General features: G+C 44.8%; 3 protein-coding genes and 1 non-coding gene across 4 annotated transcripts; 2 read left to right on the top strand and 2 right to left on the bottom strand.

Moving 5' to 3' along the window:
• The first annotated feature begins 696 nt into the window (after positions 1–696).
• On the top strand, positions 697–2,212 carry LOC119351197 (polygalacturonase ADPG1-like). Its single transcript, XM_037618597.1, has 2 exons — positions 697–829; positions 927–2,212. The coding sequence occupies exons 1-2, from the start codon at positions 697–699 to the stop codon at positions 2,210–2,212; spliced, it is 1,419 nt and encodes a 472-aa protein (XP_037474494.1).
• Positions 2,213–8,814: 6,602 nt separating this feature from the next.
• TRNAK-CUU lies at positions 8,815–8,887 on the bottom strand. Its single transcript has one exon. It is a non-coding gene; the product is annotated as a tRNA-Lys (tRNA).
• A 599-nt stretch (positions 8,888–9,486) lies between these two features.
• Positions 9,487–10,038, top strand: LOC119362719. Its single transcript, XM_037627968.1, has one exon. It carries the CDS (start codon positions 9,603–9,605, stop codon positions 9,837–9,839), a length of 237 nt encoding a protein of 78 aa, XP_037483865.1. The 5' UTR covers positions 9,487–9,602; the 3' UTR covers positions 9,840–10,038.
• LOC119362707 (nuclear pore complex protein NUP98A-like) lies at positions 10,015–16,220 on the bottom strand. The gene is made up of 9 exons (XM_037627956.1): positions 16,180–16,220; positions 14,851–15,342; positions 13,715–13,789; positions 12,932–13,087; positions 12,174–12,523; positions 11,956–12,078; positions 11,768–11,881; positions 11,431–11,551; positions 10,015–10,757 (listed from the first exon to the last, which is right to left on the bottom strand). The coding sequence occupies exons 2-9, from the start codon at positions 15,338–15,340 to the stop codon at positions 10,201–10,203; spliced, it is 1,986 nt and encodes a 661-aa protein (XP_037483853.1). The 5' UTR covers positions 15,341–15,342; positions 16,180–16,220; the 3' UTR covers positions 10,015–10,200.
• Between the last annotated feature and the right edge of the window lie 5,998 nt (positions 16,221–22,218).

Here is a 22,218-nt window from a genome sequence, read left to right as displayed (position 1 = left end):
TGTCAAAATGAACATGTTGCAAGCGCCGGCTGCTGGCGCGCGCTGAAAAGTTTAGCGCGTCTGTTGGAGCGGCGCGCGCAATTTTTTGCAGCGGCCGCTAGAACCCTGCGTCGTGCAAAGAGTTTCTAGTTCGGCGCTATGAACATGTTTTAACGCGTCGCGTGGTTGCGCGCTTGTTGAAGATGCTATTAGAAAGCGAGGACGAGAGTAGCAGGGTTGCACCTCCCTCAACGGAGTCTCGGGCTGTCGGCGGCGTGCTCCTCTGTCTAGTGTTGGTCGTCAAAAGTTAATCCTTTTGAAGGACGGCTTGTCCGGCGAGTAGATGGGCGTGCTCGGGAGGAGGGCGCGCAACTCGCGGGCTGGGGCTGGGGCACGGTTGCTTGGCTCGGAGTTGAGGCTGAGCATGTCGGTAATAGACGAGGAAGAGACGAAGCTACGAGAGTTGGAGTCTCTCTCGGCGACGGCGTGCTCCTCTGTTTTGGATTCGAACTCAGACGCCTAACGTACATCCATATTCTACTGCCGCCGGACTGAGTGCCCGAGTCGGTGCCCGACTTTGAACGACCTGCCAAAGCTTTGTAGGCCATAAAAGCACAAGCAACGCAAACGCAACGAAAGGCAAGAGATACAAGCTCGCAACGCACGAGAAGCAAAAAAAGATAGCTAGCTAGCTACCTTCCATATACCAAAGGAGGCATGTCGTCGTCCTTCCGCCGCCGTGCGCTGGTAGTGCTGGCGGCAGTTCTCATCCTCGGGCTGCTATTGCTCCTCCTCGTGCCGGCCATTGCTCACGCAGACAGCATCGCCGCCGCCGCCGCCGGCGGTAGACGTACCAGCAGCAACGACGTTCGTCCCAACCTAAGACGGAAGAAGCTCATGCCTACTCAGACCCTCGACCTACGCGGCTACCGGCTACCACAGAGCAGTTGCTGCCGGGCGCCACCGCAAGCTACTCGAGCCTTCTCCCGGGCCTTCTCCCGAGCCTTCCCCGGCGCCCTCTCCCGCACCTTCTCCCGCGCCTTCTCCCGAGCCTTCTCAGAGTGGTGAAAGCGCCGTCGCCGAGGTCGACGTGGCGAGCTACGGAGCCGTCGGCGACGGCCAACACGACGACACGCCGGCGTTCCGGGAAGCATGGGCCGCGGTTTGCTCCTCGCCTCAGCCGGCCACCCTCGTGGTCCCCAGGGAGAAGACATACCTCGTGAAGCAGACCACCTTCTCGGGCAAGTGCAGGTCCCCGGTCACCTTCAGGCTGGACGGCAAGCTGGTGGCGCCCGCCAGCCGGTCGGCATGGCCCGAGGAGAACATGAGGTGGTGGATCATGTTCCGCAACGTCGACGGGCTCACCGTGACCGGCGACGGGACCATCGACGGCAACGGCGAGGCGTGGTGGAAGACCTCTTGCCGGGTGGACAAGAAGCTCAAGTGCAGCAACGCCCCGATGGCGCTGCTGCTCAGCAGGTGTAACAACCTCACGGTGGAGAACATCCGGCTCCTCAACAGCCAGCAGATCCACATGTCGGTCGAGGACTGCCAGGACGTGCTCCTCAAGGGCATCACCATCACCGCCCCCGGCGACAGCCCCATGAACGACGGGATCCACATTGCTCGCACCAAGGACATCCAGGTCCTGGATTGCGACATTAAAACAGGGGACGACTGCATGTCCATCGAGACCGGAACCGAAAACCTCTACGCTTCGAGGATAACCTGTGGCCCGGGACACGGGATCAGCATCGGGAGCTTAGGCGACGACAACTCGGAGGCCCGAGTCTCCAACATAACAATCTACAAGGCGCACCTCTCCGGCACGACCAACGGCGCGCGCATGAAGTCGTGGCAGGGAGGAAAAGGGTACGCCAAGGACGTCACCTTCGAGGACATAACCATGGAGGAGGTCCATAACCCCATAATCATCGACCAGAACTACTGCACATCGGCGGATCCCGCCAACCCTAAGCCGTGCAAGAAACAAACTTCGGCGGTGGAGTTCAGCAACATTCGGTTCAAGAACATACGGGGCACCAGCGCGACGAAAGAAGCTATCAAGCTGGACTGCAGCGACACCGTCCCATGCCGCGATATATTGTTGCAAGACGTGAAGCTTACATTTCATGACCGTGGGCACAAGCACAGGCACGCTTCCGCGACAAGTGTATGCAACAACGCCAAGCTAACCGAATCTGGCACCAATGTAGATCCCAAGACCTGCTGAGACAACAACAACAACAACAACAACAACAACAACAAAGTAAATAGTATAATCTTGTGGATATGGATTTGACATTTATGTACTGCAAATATTCGTATCTATACAAATCATACACCTTGTGTCATTTATATGATCACCTTATGAGAACTGAGTGTGTAAGGCGTACAACTAATTTCCTGGATAAACAAGATACTGAGTTGATCAAAGATTTGATGCGTGGGTGGTGTGAATTTCTTCGGGGGTCATGATCCCTATGTTCATGAGGCAATCGCCCAGTGACTCGGTTTTGAGCACTCTTGATCTTTGTTGTGGTTGCCAGTGACAACTTTTGGTATGGTGCTTCAGTCCATCGAGCTTATATCCACGTGTTGTGCTAGGTCTTGGTTAGCTAGGCATCCTTTGTTGGTTGGTTGTTTACTCGAGGATATTGAAGCAAGACATGGCTCTAGATGTTGTTACGCCAACTAATATGCTCATAATTTCACAGTTAACCCAAGAAAGGTTGATTGAGTTACGAGAATGTTTTCATGTTCATTTGACAAATTTGAATTTTTTGCTTATATTTGGTTAAAATGTACTACTAGTATCTTTTCAGAGCTCAGCAAGCCATCTAGGCTTGAGCCGAGCTTGCCTACCAGCTACTGGGCCAAGCTAAAACTGAGGGGTTTTTTTTGCGGATGAAGCTAAAATTAATTAAGCATACGGTTATATAAACAGTAAACAATTACAAAGGAAATGTTGATGGGCCACACAACACCAACATGTACTTTATGATTTGCTATTTATATGTTTTGCTCATAGAAGCTCAAGCCAAGGCCTACGATGGTCAACACGACGACTCCATAGGCATTGTTATGTGTGCCCTTTCCGTCAACTTTCGCTTTGCCCAATTCGGCCAATTCGATTGCAGGTTCTAGTTACTGCTTACCCCTATCTTCTGTAGTTTCGCTCTAGAAAAAGCACTATTGTTGGATGCAATACTCTTTTTGTAAATCTGTGTATATTTTGTCCGTTCAATCATCTTTGAGGTATTTTCTTGATGAAAATTGCATGCTTCCAAGAATGTTCAAGAAAAAAAATTCAATTCTACAATGGACCAAACTCTTACGTATGAAGTAATTTGCCTTTGTAACATAAAATTAATTTTCGGAGTTCTAAGATCAAATCAAATACGCAAATACACAAGAACATTGAGGTGTATAGTACATATCTATAAAGTTTCAAGATCAAATAAGCTTTGGTGTGATCCGTATAAAAAGCAAAATCATGGACTTTTATAGTGAATAGTACATGTGTTAGAGTATCATTAATTTATTTTGTGTGTGTACCTTAACCAAAACATATTTCATAATGAAAATTTATGTAGATGTTATATACATCCCTAGGCTCATTTGTATTTTCTTTCAGAAAATTTGGAACTTCAAAATATATTTTCTGCCTTTTAAAAAATATGGGCTTTGATGCAATGCTCTTTTTGTAAATCTGTGTATATTTTGTTCGTTCAATCATCTTTGAGGTATTTTCTTGATGAAAATTACATGCTTCCAAGCATGTTCAAGAAAAAAAAACAATTCTTCATTGGACCAAACTCTTACGTATGAAGTAATTTGGCTTTGTAACATAACATTAATTTTCGGAGTTTTATCCAATATGCAATACACAAGAACATTGAGGTGTATAGTACATATCTATGAAGTTTCAAGATCAAATACGCTTTGGTGTGATCCGTATAAAAAGCAAAATCATGGACTTTTATAGTGAATAGTACATGTGTTAGAGTGATATTATTATTTTTGTGTGTGTGTGTACCTTGAACCAAAACATATTTTCATAATGAAAATTTACGGAGATGTTGTATACGTCCCTAGGTTCATTTGTATTCTCTTTCAGAGAATTTGGAACTTCAAAACACATTTCTGCCTGATCTAAAAAATATAGAGCGCCCATTTGTATTCTCTTTCAGAGAATTTGGAACTTCAAAATACATTTCTGCCTTTTCCAAAAACATGGGCTCTGATAAAAAAAAAAGCAAATCGCCCACCGTGGGGCTCGAACCCTTTTCATAATGAAAATTTACGGAGAAAGTGCGAACTCGCTCCCGTGAGGCTAGGCGACCGCTCGCTCCTGCGCCGCCGGCCACTCCGGCCACAGCGGCCAACGGCTGTAGGCTAGGTCTCGGCTCGCTCCTGCGCCGTCGGCCACTCCGGCCACGGCGGCCACTGGCTGTAGGCTCTATGCCCAAGGGACCCCCTCTGCCTCGCAAGGACGTGCTTCAGTTTGCCGACGCATGCGGGGTCAGCGAACTCGACCTCAACAAGGTGGCCCCGACCAACGTCGATGTGTGACACAGTCATGTTATCCTGCGGTTCCATCCCTGGATGCTCTCGGCCTCTCGCTAATCATGAACTAGGCTCCCATCTTAGTTTTAGCCTTAGTTTCTTTGGAGGGCATCTAGCGATCTACCTGCTCCCCCTAGTTATTTCTTTCCTCTTCTCTTTTTTAGGTTGCTGTTATCTGCCTGCGCTAGGCTCGCTGGCCACTAGGGCCGGCCTCTATTCGGTGTCTATCTCTTCTTTTTGCCTCAGGCCCTCGCTCTTTGCTCGATTGTATCCGGCTGTTCCCAATGAATAGACACCTACGCATTCTATCTTGGAACGTCTGTGGTTTGGGTTGCCCGGACAAATGTAATGATGTGAAATCGGCTTTGTTAAGCAATCCCTCTGCGGTTATTTGTTTGCAAGAGACCAAGCTCCAGGTCATAGACACTTTTAAAGCCACCACCTTTCTTCCGCCTATGTCTAGGAATTTTCACTTCTGTCCATCTCTTGGAGCCTCGGGCGGACTGCTCACTTCTTGGGATGGCGACTCCATCATTTGCACTAAAAACCACTCTGACATCTTCTCTCTAACTTGCTGGTTCGAGTTCAGGGCGACTGGCCTATCCTGTGTGGTAACTAATGTCTACGGCCCTTGTGATCACTCGCTAAAATCTACTTTTCTCAACTCCTTATCTACTCTCAAGACGATGATCTCCGGCCCCTGGACTATCATCGGCGACTTTAACTTGACCCTCCGCCCTTCCGAGAGATTGAACGCGAACTTTAATCATGCCGAGGCAACAATGTTTTCTTCCTCGATTCAATCATTGCAGCTGCAAGATCTCCCTCTACTCGATCGCCTCTACACTTGGTCCAATCAACAAGACAATCCCATTTTGGTTAAGCTAGACCGTGCCTTAGTCAACGTTCCTTGGTCCCAAACATTCCCGGACTCCTCGCTAATTTCTTGCTCTCGGACTACCTCCTACCATGTGCCTATCTGTCTGTCGGCATCCACGTTGATTCCTAAGTCTAGAGTGTTCCGCTTGAACAACAACTTACTACACCATCCCCTTTTCCAAGACTTGGTGAAGAGGAACTGGTCTAGCGTCACACACAGCCATCTGGACCCCGCGGGCAAGATTTGCCTTAAAATTAAGAGGACTCGATGTATGGCTAAGAAATGGGCTTTCAACGCTAAATCTCCCAAAATCATTGCAAAAAACTGCACAACCACCATCAATTTTCTAGACAAACTAGAGGAGTCGCGTTGTTTATCTCCGCTAGAGCTTCAACTTCGCGTAGCGGCTAAGCTCTCCCTTCACCGTCACAATAAAATTTTGGCCATCTATTGGAGTCAGCGCGCAAAAGTTAGAGAGTGCACTCTTGGCAACGAAAACTCCGCTTACCTACACGCCTGCGCCTCTGTCCGATTCCGCAAGAATCAGATCAAGTCCCTATTGGTGGAGGGACCGAACTTCTATTCCCACCATCAGAAAGAAAAAATCCTTCTAAACTTCTTCAAAAACCTGGTGGGAACCCCTGTTGCATCCTCTATCAACTTTGATCTACCTGGTCTAGTGGCCTCGTCTGCCCTCTCCTCCCTTGATGCGGTCAGTCTCATCCGGCCTTTCTCTCTATGCGAAATCAAAACCGCTCTTTGGGGCATGAATGACAACGCCAGCCCGGGACCGGATGGCTTTGGCCCTGCCTTCTTTAAAGCCAACTGGGATTTGGTTAAAAATGACCTTCTCAGTCTGCTGCACGGGTTCCATAGCTGCTCCGCGGATCTTAAACGGATCAACAAAGCTTTCATAGTTCTAATCCCCAAGAAAATTGGCGCCAATGAACCAGGGAGCTACCGCCCTGTGTCCCTGCAAAATTGCGCTATAAAAATCACCTCCAAATGCCTCTCTAATCGGACTCAACCTTTCATCAATCATATGATCCATCATGACCAATCTGGTTTTGTCCGGGGTAGAGGGATCGCAGACAATTTCACGCATGCTGCAGATATAGTCCAGTCTTGCTTCAAGCGCAAAAAGGCTGCTATTGTTCTGAAACTAGATTTCCAAAAAGCCTTTGATTCAATATCTTGGGAGGCTATCACGGCCGTCTTGCAGGCAAAAGGTTTCCCCCCTCTTTGGTGCTCCTAGATAGATCAACTAAACAGATCGAGCCAGTCCTCTGTGCTCCTAAACGGGACCCCTGGGCCCTGGTTTCATTGCAAAAAAGGACTGCGCCAGGGCGACTCCATGTCCCCATACCTATTTATCCTCATCGCCGACATTCTTCAGCGTCTTATTCTGCACGCTTCGGCTTCAGGGCTCCTTCTACATCCTCTAGACAGCTCTCTCCCATGCCCAGTCCTTCAGTACGCTGATGATACTCTAATTATCCTTCAGGCTAGCTTGGAGCAATTAATTCACCTCAAATCAATTCTACTAGAATTCTCGGCCGCCACCGGGCTACAGATAAATTTTCACAAGAGCACCTTCGCCCCTATTCATGTGGATGATGCTCTCGCCTCCTCTATGGCTGCGGTGCTGGGCTGCCCTGTGGCCTCCTTCCCTCAAAGCTATCTGGGCCTACCTCTATCCACCCACAAGCTTAACCCATCGGCTTTTTTCTTCATCATAGACAAAGTGGATCGGAGACTCGCTGGGTGGCGGGGCCTGCTCCTTTCCTTAGCCGGCAGGGCCATCCTAGTGTGGGCGGTCCTACGTGCCCTCCCACTCTATGCGATGTCTGCCCTTCTGCTTCCTCTAGGTACAATCCAGGCCATCGATAGTCGCTGCCGGGCTTTCTTCTGGGCAGGACAGGATACGATCTCTGGGGGTCAGTGTAAAGTTGCGTGGGATGCGGTCTGTGCCCCCTTCTCTCGTGGGGGTCTTGGGTTTCTGTCGTTGCATCAGTTCAATCAGTGTCTTCTCCTCAAACATCTGCTCAAAATTCACTCACACTACATAACCTCTGAGCCAAACCACCTGGCCTCCACATATGGTTGGAGCCACCACCGTGACCTCGGCGACCCAGCGCGTCTTGACACTATCATCTGGCGCGACATAGTATAGGGTCTCCCTCTGCTCCGTGCCATCACCAGGGTAATCCCTGCCCCCTGGCGATGGTCGCTCCACGGCATTCTGGCTAGACTTATGGATCCCTAACCACACCACCACTCTAGCGGCTCAGTTCCTGGCCATTTTTTCCCACACTCTTAGACCTAACGCTTCCGTTGCAGCTGTTCTAGCCCACCCACAACTAAACACCTACCTCGCCCCTCGACTCTCGCATGCTGCAGAGAGAGACCTCGAATCTATCCGCTCTATTCTTGCCATGTTTTCCTTGAATGAACAGGTACCTAACCGGAGAATCAGCAGGCTCAAGGTAAACCTCTGACCACGTCCTTCGCTTACGGGGCTCTATGGATGGACCGGCCAATGGATCCGATGGCGCCTGCAATCTGGAAGAACTATGCGCCAAACAAGTGCCGGCTGTTCCTATGGCTAGCGCACAAAGACAGGCTCTACACCAACGATCGAAGATTCAGGAGGGGCATTGCGTCCACGGCCTCTTGCCCCTTCTGTAACAACTCCGAGTCTATCAACCACCTGCTTTTCACGTGTGCTCAAACTCGTCAGATTTGGGCTGAGCTCAACTCTCTCTACCATACTATGCCCAACTCCATTGCAACATGTTGAGGCTCACTGGTGAATGACAAAGTCCGATGTACGGTGATCATCGCTATCCTGTGGAATATCTGGAAGCGAAGAAATGCTAAAGTATTAAATGCTAAAGTATTCAGAGCTGAAACACAGGATGCGTACAAGCTGCTCCGCGCCTGCGCGGACGAACTCATGCTATGGTCTAATAGATGCTCCTCCGAGCTAAAGAAGTCTCTTCTCCTAGAGTGGAGATCAATGGTGTTGCTCTTAGCTGGGAGAATGCAACTTTTCTGTTTTTTTCCCCATCACCTTCCCCCCTTCTCTCACCTTGTACCTCCTCTTCACCTGGTTGTAAGTTTCACGTTGATTAATATATACGTTCAGGCCGGCGTAAGCCCGCCGTTGCAGCGTCAAAAGAAAGAAAATTTACGGAGATGTTGTATACGTCCCTAGGTTCATTTGTATTCTCTTTCAGAGGATTTGGAACTTCAAAACACATTTCTGCCTGATCTAAAAAACATAGAGCGCCCATTTGTATTCTCTTTCAGAGAATTTGGAACTTCAAAACACATTTCTGCCTTTTCCAAAAGCATGGGCTCTGATCAAAAAAAAAAAGCAAATTCGCCCACCGTGGGGCTCGAACCCACGACCACAAGGTTAAGAGCCTTGCGCTCTACCAACTGAGCTAGACGGGCTTTGTGTCACTTGCATCATTCGTCTCTATATATCCAAAATAGAACAAAAGCCCTCCTCCACCTACTCAGCAGAATGATTACCTTTTTTTAAGCTGGAAATATCTTTCCATTCCTTGACCTCGCTCAGCGCTCAGCAGAATCACCAAAGCATACATGGAGTCAGGGACTCGTTCCTTTCCATCAGGATATCATTAGCTCGACGGAATCATTCATGCATTATTATGCTAGACACATATAGACGCCTCAGTGGTCAGTGGGAAGTCGCAAAGGCAACATCGAAACTTGTCGCGCAGAGGCACAAACGGCGAAAGGTGGGCAGCCTTGCCGCCAGCCCACCAGGAACACAAAACCGTATGCTTGTGCCCACAGGTAGTGCCAATAATTCCACAACCGTTTCCCGCAGCCAGCAGCGTCTGCGATTGCAACCCTACGAAAAAGGCAGGCGCTGTTTGTGATTGCTTCCGAATCATCTCCCTCTGGTGACACCTACCGCCTACCACCACCAGAGGAGATACTCCTAACAGATAAGTCCACACCGGATATCATCAAGAAACTCGGTGCCCCGCCCCCAATAATTGCAGCCCTCGCATATAAATACGCCCGGCCGTATCCATATGTATGCACACACACAGACATCTCACACGATCCAATTATATCCTGCTTAAAGAGGAAGGTAGCTAGCTAGGCTGCATCTTTCAGCTGCGCCTGGTCAAACATGGCTTTCATGGGGTTTAGCTATGCGCAGGTACATGTGCGGCAGGAGAAGGTCCGGCAGAGGATCAGCCAACAAGAAGCCGCCAACAACTCGACCGTGAAGAACAAGAACAAGAGTATCGGTGAAGAAGACAAGATCAGCAAGAAAAACTGCGACTCATGGGCCGCCGCCGGCAGGGTGCATCCGTGCGCATCTTCCACGGCGGCGGCGGCGGCTGGGCCGGTGCCGGAGAGGTGAGGCTGGCTGGCGATGAGTTTTCTCTTCAGGCCACAAGAGGCTTGATTCGAGAGTTTAGTTTGTGTTTGTGACTAGTCTTAGCTTCTCTCAATATTTCCTCAAGGGAATAAAGATGTATGCTAGTATGTTTGCTTGTCTCAATAGTGCCAATATTTCAACGACCAACAATCAAATATACTTCAGCCACAGTTATCTGATAGCTCGAAATCCCCACCTAAAATTGTTTCTGACAGGCCTGCCTGTCGACTAACAAAGAGACTCACTAGAAGATGCAGGACAGAGTATTTTTACATAGCCAGAGCCATGGTATCACCCTGTCTTCCAACTGGAATCTTACTACTGCGAAGAACCTAGCTACTGACTAAAAGTGCTTGATCCTGAACTTCCACTCCCCCTTCACGGCATCAAACGCCACGAATTCAGCGCCATTCTTCTCGGTCCATTGCGCCAGAATCTCCTTATACCTGTCGACTTCTGGACCTTCCGTCAACTGCAACCCGGTCTTCTTATCGACGCATTTCACATTCAGGAGGGTGATCTCTGCAGGCTTGTTGAGCTCCTGCCCCACAGGAGGTCTCTTGCTCTCATCTGTGTAGACCAGGATCTCGCGGTCCTTGAACTCTACGATGGAAGCGATGTCGAGCTTCCTCACATCGGTTTCTCCATCAAACTTGATGCTGCCATAGCCATGCCTGCCGACCGTGAAGTCCTTCACATGTGAGCAACAACCTGGCTCGTTGCTTTCTCGTGCAGCAAGCTCTGCGATAGACGGCGAGGTGTAATAGTCTGCCTTATAGAGCCGAGGAAGCACACTTTCACTCACAGGGGCACCACCAAATGGAGTTATCACAGGATCAAATGGATTACTCCTAGCCAGGACAGCACCGTTGATATACCCTTTCTGTTCCCCAGCGGATCCTGATGATGGTGAACAAGATGTCAGTAACTCAATGCATATATCGTATGGCAACACACAAAGCATGAAGTAGCTTTGGTTCTGAGATATCAAATATTTTGACATTTGGGCTCCACAAGTGCTAATGGAGAACTTGGGTTTGCTCCTAGGATTCTTCCTTGTAACGTGCCAGTGAAGAATTTCTTGAATAAAGTATTGCTAGAATGAAACAGTAAAAGCTTATTTGAATAAAATACTCCTAGGAATCTTCACTCTGACGATGCTAGTAAATTCTTTTGCTTATTAAAAATTATTAGCATGAAGCAACAAAAGCTTATTTCAATAAGTTTTCCCATGGGATAACAAAAGCCAAGTAGAACATGACAGTGGATCCATTTTATAGCAACAAAAGTATCTACAGTTAATGAGGAAAACAAAATATTGTTTACTCTGCTTGAACCTGCATCGACTCAAGTTTGTGATGCAATGTGAAATAGAAAAGACAAAAACACATCATGCTTATCAGAAGTCTCAAGAAAATCCGAGCCATATGAAAATTACTGCTACAAAAACATTGCAGTATCAAAAGTCTAGGAAAAATAATGTAGCATCGACCTATCAGAAGTCTACAGAACAAACTAGTACCGAAAGCTAAGAAACTGATACGATACCACTGATAAGTTCTGGAGTATCTACCTGTTGAACTAGATGGTTTCCTGTCATGCTGCTCCACTGATTGGATAGTTAGCTCTTGGTTCTCTCCAGGATAGATACAGAAAGACACTGGTGTTGCTGAAGCTTTAACATTATGATGAACCTATGCAAAAGGACATGTGGATTTCATTTATGGGGTACTCAAAATGGACAGATTCAATTTTTTTGGATGCAATAAAAAGCGACTGGGAGCATTTTATCTGAATATTCATGAGCCCAAACGTGTGAGCATATACGGCTTGAAACTGTTTGAAGAGGTCCACAAGATTTCATCTTACTGTGCAACACAATTCTGGGCTATGGAGATTTATTGCCATACCTCTGTAGCACGACTGCCAGTATCATCATTCCTTGGAGAAAATCTAATCCTTACAGTAGTAATGTCAACTGGTAGTACCAACTCCACAGTTTTCTCAGCTTGATCAATATTTATCTGGAAAGGACGACAATAATAAATCAGATAAAGAAACAAAAAGCCAGGAAATATAGCCATTCAGTGACACCTACAGTAGTGGAATGACCGTTTGGCGATGGAGCTGGTGCTGAATGGGCGACCGAAGAGCTGAGTAAACTTCCTCCAGATTGAGTAGATTTTGAAGGGAACAAATTTTGGCTAAACATATGGCCTTGCTGCTTCCATCAGAACAATTAATCAATGAGAACACATACCAACTCCTATGAATGAAATGCATCATGAAAGAATAATCTTCTTTAGGAATACTTACAGCAGAAGATGTATCTGCAGGAGCTGTACATGCTGCTGTGTTATTGGATACGTTTTCCCAACATGTAGTAGATGGTGCACAAGATGAGCTTGAAAACCATGATGGCTTGTGGATTGGCTCGGGAGGGTATGAGAATAATGGTGACTGGGGTCCTGGAGGGCGCAGCCAAAATGGGTTGGTGGTACCATGTGCTGAGGATTGCAGTCCCACAGGTGCTGAGGATGGCTCAGGAGAGTATGAAAACAATGATGGCTTGACAGGATTTGCGAAGGCATTCACTGGGGCCTGGGGCTGGGGCTGCGAGGAATGATAAGCCCAAGGAACTCTGCCCTCCTGTAAGTTGAAACCACCTGGGGAACACACAAAACTAGATTAGTAATAAGAACCACATAAACTAATAAAATAAGTACATAATGAAAAAACACAAGATTCAACAGTTATTAACCATCAGTTATCATATAAGGTCCACACACGTTCTTTGGCCCCAGATTGCAGCCAGGGCACCAAGAGCAGTACCGTGTTGCTTTAATAGAACTAGTCAAGTCCTTGCACATTAGGTTAGGTCTCTAGAGGATTGAAGATAAATTAGGAAGAAAATTAATTAAGTATTAGAGTAAATAGTACTCCCCCTCCGTTTCTAAATATAAGCCTTTTTAGTGATCTTGACCATCACAGCAACCTGCCAAGACCTCATAGAACTTATCAAAAATGTAAACAGGACAAAAAAGTCTAAGTGTTGGAAATACTCAATATCTTACCTTTGTCTCCTTTCTTATAATCTGCATGTCGAAGCTCCTCATGAGATTTGCTCTTGAATACTGGCATTGCTGAAATAGATACATAGTAATTACGTTCAGGATCATCACCAGGAGTCCTGGTATAAGCAGAAACCCTGCTGCCTTTTTTAGACACTCCTACATAAATAAGATGTGAAAAAAGAAACAGTGAGATAACATATAAAATCTCATAATAAGTCAACTCAAAGAAAGAAAATTTTACATCAAATTGAAAAAAAAAAGGTACCAATAAGTCAACTAAACCTTGAACCAGCCGTATTCAAAGAAAAAGGTCAGACTCATTTGACCAGCGGTTTTCCCCAGTTTTAAAACTCTTATTTCAAAATAAGCTAACTACTTCAATTACTAATCACCATTGAAGGTGTATTGTTATTGTATAGAAGGCACTACTGCCCATAACAAATAGACCAAGTAGATCATGTAGAGACTTGCATGAATATTAGGATCAGATTACTGCATCACGTTTTGAGTCAATAGATCAAGAAATAGTAAGAAAAAAATGGTATTTAAAAGTGCGTTGACAAATTACAATGCACAGCCAAGTTTACATATTCAACTACTCCCTCCGATCCAAAACAAGTGACATGGTTTTAGTACAAATTTGAACTAAAACCACAAAAATTATTTTGGATCGGAGGGAGCATGTTTAATGATAGCAGCTGAAAATGTAAGAGACTGGGTCAGCTATAATTTGTGAATACATGATGAACTAAATGAAAAGCACAAAGAAACCACAAAACTTACGGCCAAAGGGCCCAAATGAAGGCTCAGATTGCACCCCAAAGGTAGGAACATGTGAATAATGTTGGCCTGTTGTAGCTGTACAAAGCAATATGAAATTAGTTTAGTCAAATCAGCTGTGCTGAGTAAACTTATGAGTAATGAAACCGTAGAAACCAAGGTTATGTTTGGGATTATATCTACTGCTGGAAATAGTGAAAGCAACATAGAAAACAGTGGCATTGCCAAATAGTTCAGAGAAGAAAAAAATACCCTAATGGTTTCACAAAGGAATATGACCACTGCATGCAGCAAACAATTTTGATTATGACAATTAATTTATTGATAAAATATCAGAATTGACTACATACATGCTCATGAATGGGTAGTTTTGTAAAAGAATATTCCTGTAGACTGTCATGGCTCTTGTGAATATGTCATGAAGAAAATAACGATCCAAAGAACATCATGGAGACCATGAACCAAAATGGCGTGCTCCTGGGAACAGAGTAGCACTTGCAGCCTACTATAGCTGTTTATATAGCGTCCATCTCCATTAAAAAACAGATCTTCCAAGAACTTACAAAAGACCCTGTAGTATCACCATACTGGTTTGGTTGACCTTATTACTGTCATACTGGATTGATTAGCCTCAGTATACATAGTTTCAAATTAGAGAAAATCAAAAGTCAATGCTAAATGAATACTTCCTACTATATATCAATCATAAGTCACGAGGAAAGAAAAAGATCAACTGTTAACCAAAAACGTCAAAAACCACCAATGGTGCTTCAGTAGTCAGAGTTAAATCTTAAATGCATCCTAGTATCGTACTGGAATTGTAATACTTGCACAATCTTGTTGTGCAGGACATTTGGCTAACAAATATCTTGGGTTATGAACTCAAGGAAAATTGTGTTCTCAGTTACACCATAAATATTTCACGTATTCATGAACTTACTCACGGATGCTACTTGATGGCATCGCCAGAAATTTTACTGTTCATCCAACACATGCACAGTCAAACAGGGGAAGACACTGCTAACAAATAGAATTCACATCTACCATTGTATTGAAAGAACCCATCCAATCTACTTCAGGATAACCAAATAGCAGACGATTAAATAAAATAGAGAATTGGTGGACAGAAGGCTACTTACAGCCAAATGGTGTGTTGGATGAAAAAGGTGCCTGATGGGGCATGGGGTGCCCGAAGGCATTAGGGGATCGCCCAAATGCTGGGCCACACCAAGATGAATAGGAGCCCATGGCAGCACCAGAGGCTGGCGTGAAACCAGACGAGGATGGAAAAAAGCCCGTGGCTACCGGCGTGGAACCAAACGAGGATGAAGAAGGGCCCGTGGCAGCACCAGAGGCTGGCATGATACCAAACGAGTATGGAGAAAAGCCCGTGGCTACCGGCGTGAACGAGGATGAAGGAGGGCCCATGGCTGCACCAGAGGTCGGCATTACACCAAACGAGTATGGAGAAGAGCCCGTGGCTGCACCAGATGCCGGCGTGAAACAAAACAAGGATGGAGAAGAGCCCATGGCCGCACCAGAGGTCGGCGTGGAGAACAATGATGATGAAGAGCCCTTGACTGGCCCAAAGGCTGGCGGAGGGGTAGACCAAGATGAAGAACCCATCATAACTGCAGAAAACAAAGATCAAATTGAATTGGATGAATGACAAGTTAATAATCTTAATCCCTAATTAACGCCTAAGCATGGAAGATAAAACTGCATCAGTCACACAAGACACTAATTGCTAGGTACCAGAAAATGAAGGCACGCGATCAACTCCTTGCCAAAATTGCAAACATATTCACTGAAACAAAACACATCCGTCTATCCTGGCAGTTATATTCACTGAGCGGGTGCATTTCTCATACGCCGTGCTACATTCAGAAACCATAAAGTAATTCTTCACCTCCGGATTGGAGGCCTGCTAAATTTGTTAACTCTTACTGACTTCCCATTAGTTTAATGATTAATCTAGCCCGCCAACCCCGTGGTAAACTGGAATCTAGGCAGCAAATGCAGCGTAATAAATAGTTAAATAACTAATAAGAAAACCCAACAAACGAACCCCCCGAATCAAACCACATAGAGAAAAGCGCTTCTAACAGAAGAGGAACAAGTGCAAATAAAGTGGGACCGTCGCGTGCCCAGTTCGCTCATTCATCCAACGACAATATGTACAGAAGAAAACGAAAAATGGTGCGTGCGTGCGTGCGCCCGTCACACAAACCGACGAGAAAACGCACGCGGTTGCCCCGGCGGGCGGCAGCCGAGTAGAGCTCCTAATCAAAATCGACCCACCCGAAGAACCCTAGCCCGGGATTGGGGACAGAGCTGAACCGTCAGGTAGGCAATGCGGCCACCGCGACCTAGCGTCGGACCTGACCTACGAGCGAATCGCGAGTAGGTTCGCCGGGGTTCCGGTCGCATTGAGGCGGGGAGGAGGGTGAGGAGGAGGGGAGGCTTACAGGGAGGAAGGAAGGCGGCGGTCCGATCGAAGGGGCGGCGCGGCGGCGCGGGGTTGGGCGGGCGGGGGTCCTCCGCCGTCTGGGGTGGAGGGAGGGAGAAGAGGTGGCGCGGGTGGGCTCCCCGGTGCGGTGCCGGCGCGGTTTATATACTACAGCGGCGGTTGGGCTCGGGGGACGGACGACTTCCGGGTCGCGGGTAGCGTAGGAGTGGTACAGTAGCTTACATATCAAGCCACAAGAGTAAAATATGACTTGTCAGCTTTCTTCCAACGCCACCTTTTTTTTTTCGTTTTTTATTAAGTCTTCTTCGGTAGCCACTTCTCGGCAAGGGAGGTGGAACATGAAAGATGTACCGAATGTTCTCTCCGATCTAAAAGTGCCGTGGTTATTTTATTTGAGGAAAAGCCACCATAACGCATTTTACTGATCATCGCTAGCAAAAAGGGCCCATGTGTTGTAATTGGAAAAAAAAAATCATAATCTCAAATGGGCATGACCATATTTTGCTGCATCGCCGAGATACATTATCACTCTCATTTTCGTGAAATGGTGAACAATTTTTTTTAAAAAAAATAAAACTCGTGAACATTTTTAAAATACGTGAACATTTTTTACAGATTTTCTAACGTTTTCGAAAACCATGACAATTTTTTTAATTCGTAAACATTTTATACTATTTGCAAAAAAAATAGAAAAAATTGTGAACATTTTAAAAAAAATATTCTTGAATAGGAGAAAATTTCTAGAATCAACGAACATTTTTTTAAATCACAAACTTTTATGAATTATTAAACATTTTATTTCAATTTTTTATTTTTAGACATTTTTGAAGTCTCAAATTATTTAAAGTAGAAAACACAAAGACGGAAAACAATAACGAAAAATGAAAAACCAGGCCGCCCGGATATGGGTCAGCCCATACAGGCATGCTGTGTCTTCTTCTAGCAGGCAGAGCGCAGTATAGACAGACGGGGATTCCCTGTGTGAAACCTTTTTTTATTACTTATAGATGGCATCAATGGGTAATATTTTGCAACTTTGAAAACAATTTTGGTGACGTACTGTCAAAAGCAATAATCTTTTTTATTACTTATTATAGATGACATCAATGGGTAATATTTTGTAATTTTGGAAGCAATTTTGGTGATGTACTGTCAAAAGCAATAACCTTTTATTATTAGGCATAGATTAAAATACTGATACATCATTCACGAGACTACTAAAAATAAGGGACGCGTCTAGCGGGCAAATGTTACCCGATAACGCTCCCGAGCACCCCGCCAATTAAGCAAGTTCTTGTATCACGTTCTGATTATAGAAAAACTCAAACAAATATAATCTCACCTTGTCCCCGCGTGAGTTATTAGCACCGCCAATTAAGCAAGTTCTTGTATCACGTTCTGATTATAGAAAAACTCAAACAAATATAATCTCACCTTGTCCCCGCGTGAGTTATTAGCATCTAGTCCCATGTGCGTTAGTTGCATGTACGCATGTGTCTTTAGTCCCACATAGTCCAACCGGCATATAAGATGGAGGGTGTTGTCTTAGTGTGTCTTTAATTCCGTCTTAGAAAATTCAAAAAGCTATAACTGTCACATTGAGGGTCAAAATTCAAATTCATTTTCACCCTTTGAAACCATGGTGACGTATTTTTCAAAACCAGATCTCGTGTAAGTATATTTTGATGGAATTTTGTGTGTGTGCAATTTAGTCCTCGTTTGGTGCGACTTCCTAGTAGTAGATGTGCAACTTTCTCTCTATTCGTGGACGTGCAATTTAACTTATGTGAACATGTGTAAACGTATTTAATTCGGGTTTTTATTTTTTTAAATAAGTCATACCTTTTGAACCGAACATCGGTTATTAAGGGGTTGTTTGGTTCCCTCCCTGGGAAGGATGCCTGACAAATTCCAGTGCCTGGCTTCGGCCTGGAGAACTGCTGCTTTTGTGCCTGGCCAGGCAGCTTTTGGCCAATATTGTTTGGTTCGTGACCACACCTACTTGGTACTTGCGTATGTCCAATCAAGAGAAAATGTGTCTTAGGTACGTCACATCAAGTCAATGCTTGTATTTTTTATTCTCCCATACATGATTAGCAGCCCTAGGCTGGTTTCAGGCGTCCCTTTCTAGTTGCCTGGGCCAGGCTAATTGTGGTCTCGGGTTTCCAGCCCAGGCTAATGACACCGTGAGCTTTCTAGGCCAAGCTAGCACCACACTTTTCAGGGCATGAACCAAACAAGATCCAGGCAAATCTCAGGGAAGCACCAAGCTAGGAACCAAACAGGCTCTAAGACCCGCTTTTACAGTAGGAGTCTTCTCGACAAGCTCTTCAAAACTAGAACCCGCATGGGTATGTTTCAGTGAGCTTTTTTTTATGTATTTTAGTCTTTGTTAGGTGCAACTGCCTAGCAATCAATGTGCAACTACCTAACCGTCAATGTGCAACTTTTCTACCTACCCGTGAACATGCAGTTTTCACGGATGGCACCTCCACCCAAAACTATCCTCTATCACTAAGATGTGCAATTTTTATCTGCTGCCATGGCCAACTGCCAGTAGTTGAACTTTCCCGCTACTCGTGGATGTGCAGTTTTCATTGTTTGTTACCTCATCCAACTTCCTGGCAGTGGATGTGCAACTTCGGATGCAGCCTGGCCAACTATCTAATAGTGATGTGCAACTTTTCCCCATATTTCTTGGAGGTGTAGTTTTCACTACTAACACCCCTCCAACCACCCCTGCTAGTGAAACGTGCAATTTTAGCGTCGCGCCTATATGCAACTTTTCTCTCCCCCTCATGGATGTGCATCTTTCATCATCCAAAGATCTTTGCTAGTAAGACATGCAACTTCGTCCGTTGTCCCGGCTAACTATGCCAACGAGAGCGTGCAATTCCTATAATTGTGATTATGCAACTATGTCGCTGAGCGTGTGCAACTCTCGCAATCGTGATTGTGCGACTATACTGCCACGCGTATGCAACTCCTGCAGTCGTGCACAAGCTAGTATCCGACGAGAGTATGCAACCCCACAGTCCGTGCATAAGCAACTATGCTGCCAGGGTGTGCAACTCCGTAGTCGCGCATGTGCAACTATGCCGACAAGAGCATGCAACTTCGCTGTCGTGCGTGTGCAACTATGCCGACGAGAGCATACAACTCTATGGTCATGCGTGTGCGACTATGCCGATGAAAGTGGCGTGTGCAACTCCCGATGCCGTGCATGAGCTACTACCCGACAAGGGTGCGCAACCGCGCATACCGTGCTTAAGCAACTATGCCGATCCGGGTGTGCAACTATGCAGCCGTGCGTGTGCGACTATGTCGGCAGGAGCATGCAACTCTACGGTCATGTGTGTGTGACTACGCCGATAAAAATGTGCAACTCTACGACTGTGTGTGTGACTATGACGCCACGCGTGTGTAACTTCTGTGCCGTGATTGTGCAACTATGTCATCGCCCGTGTGCAAACTCATGTAGCCATGTGCGAGCTACTACCCGACGAAGAGTGTGCAACCCCGTAGACCATGCGTAAGCAACTATGCCGATGAGAACATGTGACTCCGCAATGGTGTGCGAGCGACTATGGTGACAAGAGCTTGTGCAGCCGTGGGTGAGCTAATATATCAACGAGAATGTTTCTATCCTAAAAGTAGTACTGAAGTTTGTTTAAAAAAATTGCATTCCGAAATATGAAAGTTGCACCGTATGGAACAAAAAGAAGGCATCGAGAAAAAGTTCATTGAAATGTATTCACCCAGGATCTAATTTTGAAGAGCGCGTCAGAGGATTTTAACAGTGAAACCAAAATTTAATTCGATGTACGGTTCAAAGTTAAGTTTTTTTGAATTTTTTAACATGAAAATAGTTGCCCACAAATTCAGCAAAATAGCTTGGAGCTTGGTTTTCGCACCACGTCCCGCATTACTAAGTGACCGGCGTATGCGTCGGCTGGAGTCACGTGCGCTTCGAATTTTGATGCATCTAACGCGCACACACTTTAAAGAATTTGGGAATAATTTTTGGCCCGGTAGGTGCAACACGTACGTCTCCATCTTTCCAGGCATCGTGTATATATTTACTCTATCTTTACTTTTACACATACTAGAAAAGGGGTCCGTGTGTGGCAATGATTTTTTTTATAATTTCTAATGGCCATGATCACATTTTGCTACATCATCGAGATACACTATCACTCTCATGAACAATTTTCGAAATCATAAACATTTTTAAACTCGTGAACATATTCGATATCGTGAGCATTTTTCAAATTCGTGAACACTTTTAAATTTTCAAACATTTTCTCAAATGAATTCGGGAACATTTTATACTATTTACAAATATTCTTTAAAAAATTATGAACATTTTTTACAAAATTTTCTTGAAACCGCAAAAATATATCTAAAATTCACGAACATTTTTTCTGAAATTGATGGAACAATTTTGGACATTCACGAACACTATTTTGCTTTAACGAATATTTTTTAAATGCATCATCATTTTTTAACCAGCATACATTTTATAAATGGATAAACTATTTTGTAAGTCACGAATAGTTTTGGAGTTTTTAGAATATTTTTTCATTTATGAATTGACGAAATTTTGTTTAATTTCACTAAAATTCTTTAATACATGAACTTTTTGGAAAATCCTGAACATTTTTTTATTTCCCAAAAATTTATTTTCAAAATTTCAAACATTTCTTTCATAACAAACATTCTTTTACAAAATTCTGAATATTTTTTGAAAATCAAAAATATTTTATGATTTACTAAAAAATATTTAAAAATTATCATATTTTAGACCTTTTTTGAAGCCTGAAATTATTTAAAGTTGAAAAAAATGAAAACGACAATTTTTTTTAAAAAATAGCCGCCCAAACATGTGCCGGCCCAAACAGTCGTGCTACATCTTCTCCCAGCGCGCCGAGCGCAGTATAGAAGGTCCCTACTACATGGACCGGCTCAGGTGGGGGGATTCCCCTATGTAAAATGTTTTTTTATCACTTATAGATGCCATTGATGGGTGATGTTTTGCAACTTTAAGGATAATTTTCGTTATTTACCATCAGAAGAATAGCCTCTTTATTATTAGATATAGATATAGAATAGATGGGTGATGGTGGCTAGTGTGCTATGCTTCAATGAGTTTGGCCTGTGTTCAAATCACAACCTAGATAATTTATTTTTGTACGCTGGGCGCCAGTGAGGGTGACGGACAAAAAAAAAACATACCACCTTGGATAATACAAGATCCTAAAAATTCAAATCCATTCTGTATCTCTCTGTACCTTCTTCTAATCTAATAATAGTAAAGTAAGGTACGTTTCTTTGTTTTTTTGGTTTGTTTACCTCAACTTTTATTTCATCTACTATACTTGAGATGGTACTAATTCTGTAATAAATTAATTTGCAGTGAAAAAACTCTGTTGGGCCTTGCCTGTAATCTAATGAGCCAGTTGTACCCGAATTTCGAAAAGAAAATAAAGCTTGCAATGTCAATACGAAATCACTAATTAAGGAGTACTCGTTGCAAAGAACACTCCACTTTCCCAGGTCGCGACAAGTGGCGCACATGCAGCGCGCCACTTTCGCAACCTGTGAGTTTTTCCTTTTTTTCATAGATTCGTTTATTCAAAACATTTTATCTCTTAAACTGTGCGTCCAAATCTCGAACCGTTTTCACCATTGGATTCCTCGCGTCGAGATCTTCAAAACAAGATCTCATGTTGATAGGTTTTGACGAACTTTTTTTTCACGAAAAAACCGGACGGAAAAAACCGGGTGAAAAAACCGAACCGGGAGCACAATTTTTTTCTTTTTACGAAAGAGGCACACCCGTGCCTCTCGTAAAATCACAACCGTGCCTCTCGTGGAAGCAAAACCGTGACTCTCGTGTAAGGAAAAAAAAATAAAAAACATGTTTTTTTTTCGTTTCCGAGAGGCACGACCGTGACTCTCGCGAAAGCACAACCGTGCCTTTCGCGAAAGCAAAACCGCGACTCTCGCGAAAGAAAAAAAAACAGAAAACGCGTAT

The sequence above is a fragment of the Triticum dicoccoides genome, chromosome 1A (genome assembly GCF_002162155.2).
Source record: "Triticum dicoccoides isolate Atlit2015 ecotype Zavitan chromosome 1A, WEW_v2.0, whole genome shotgun sequence".
NCBI classification, from domain to species: Eukaryota; Viridiplantae; Streptophyta; class Magnoliopsida; order Poales; family Poaceae; genus Triticum; species Triticum dicoccoides.
The sequence above is the reverse complement of the archived record's forward strand: the minus strand, read 5'-3'. Positions and strand labels throughout refer to the sequence as shown.

Excerpts from the sequence above, each read along its gene's own strand:
- LOC119351197 (XM_037618597.1), top strand. The coding sequence starts at position 697 with ATGTCGTCGTCCTTCCGCCGCCGTGCGCTGGTAGTGCTGGCGGCAGTT. Across the intron at positions 830-926 it reads CGCCGCCGCCGGCGGTAGAC|TTGCTGCCGGGCGCCACCGC; the intron begins GTACCAGCAGCA and ends ACCACAGAGCAG.
- LOC119362719 (XM_037627968.1), top strand. The coding sequence starts at position 9,603 with ATGGCTTTCATGGGGTTTAGCTATGCGCAGGTACATGTGCGGCAGGAG.
- LOC119362707 (XM_037627956.1), bottom strand. The coding sequence starts at position 15,340 with ATGATGGGTTCTTCATCTTGGTCTACCCCTCCGCCAGCCTTTGGGCCA. Across the intron at positions 13,790-14,850 it reads ATCCAACACACCATTTGGCT|CTACAACAGGCCAACATTAT; the intron begins GTAAGTAGCCTT and ends TGCTTTGTACAG. Across the intron at positions 11,882-11,955 it reads CAAACGGTCATTCCACTACT|ATAAATATTGATCAAGCTGA; the intron begins GTAGGTGTCACT and ends CGTCCTTTCCAG.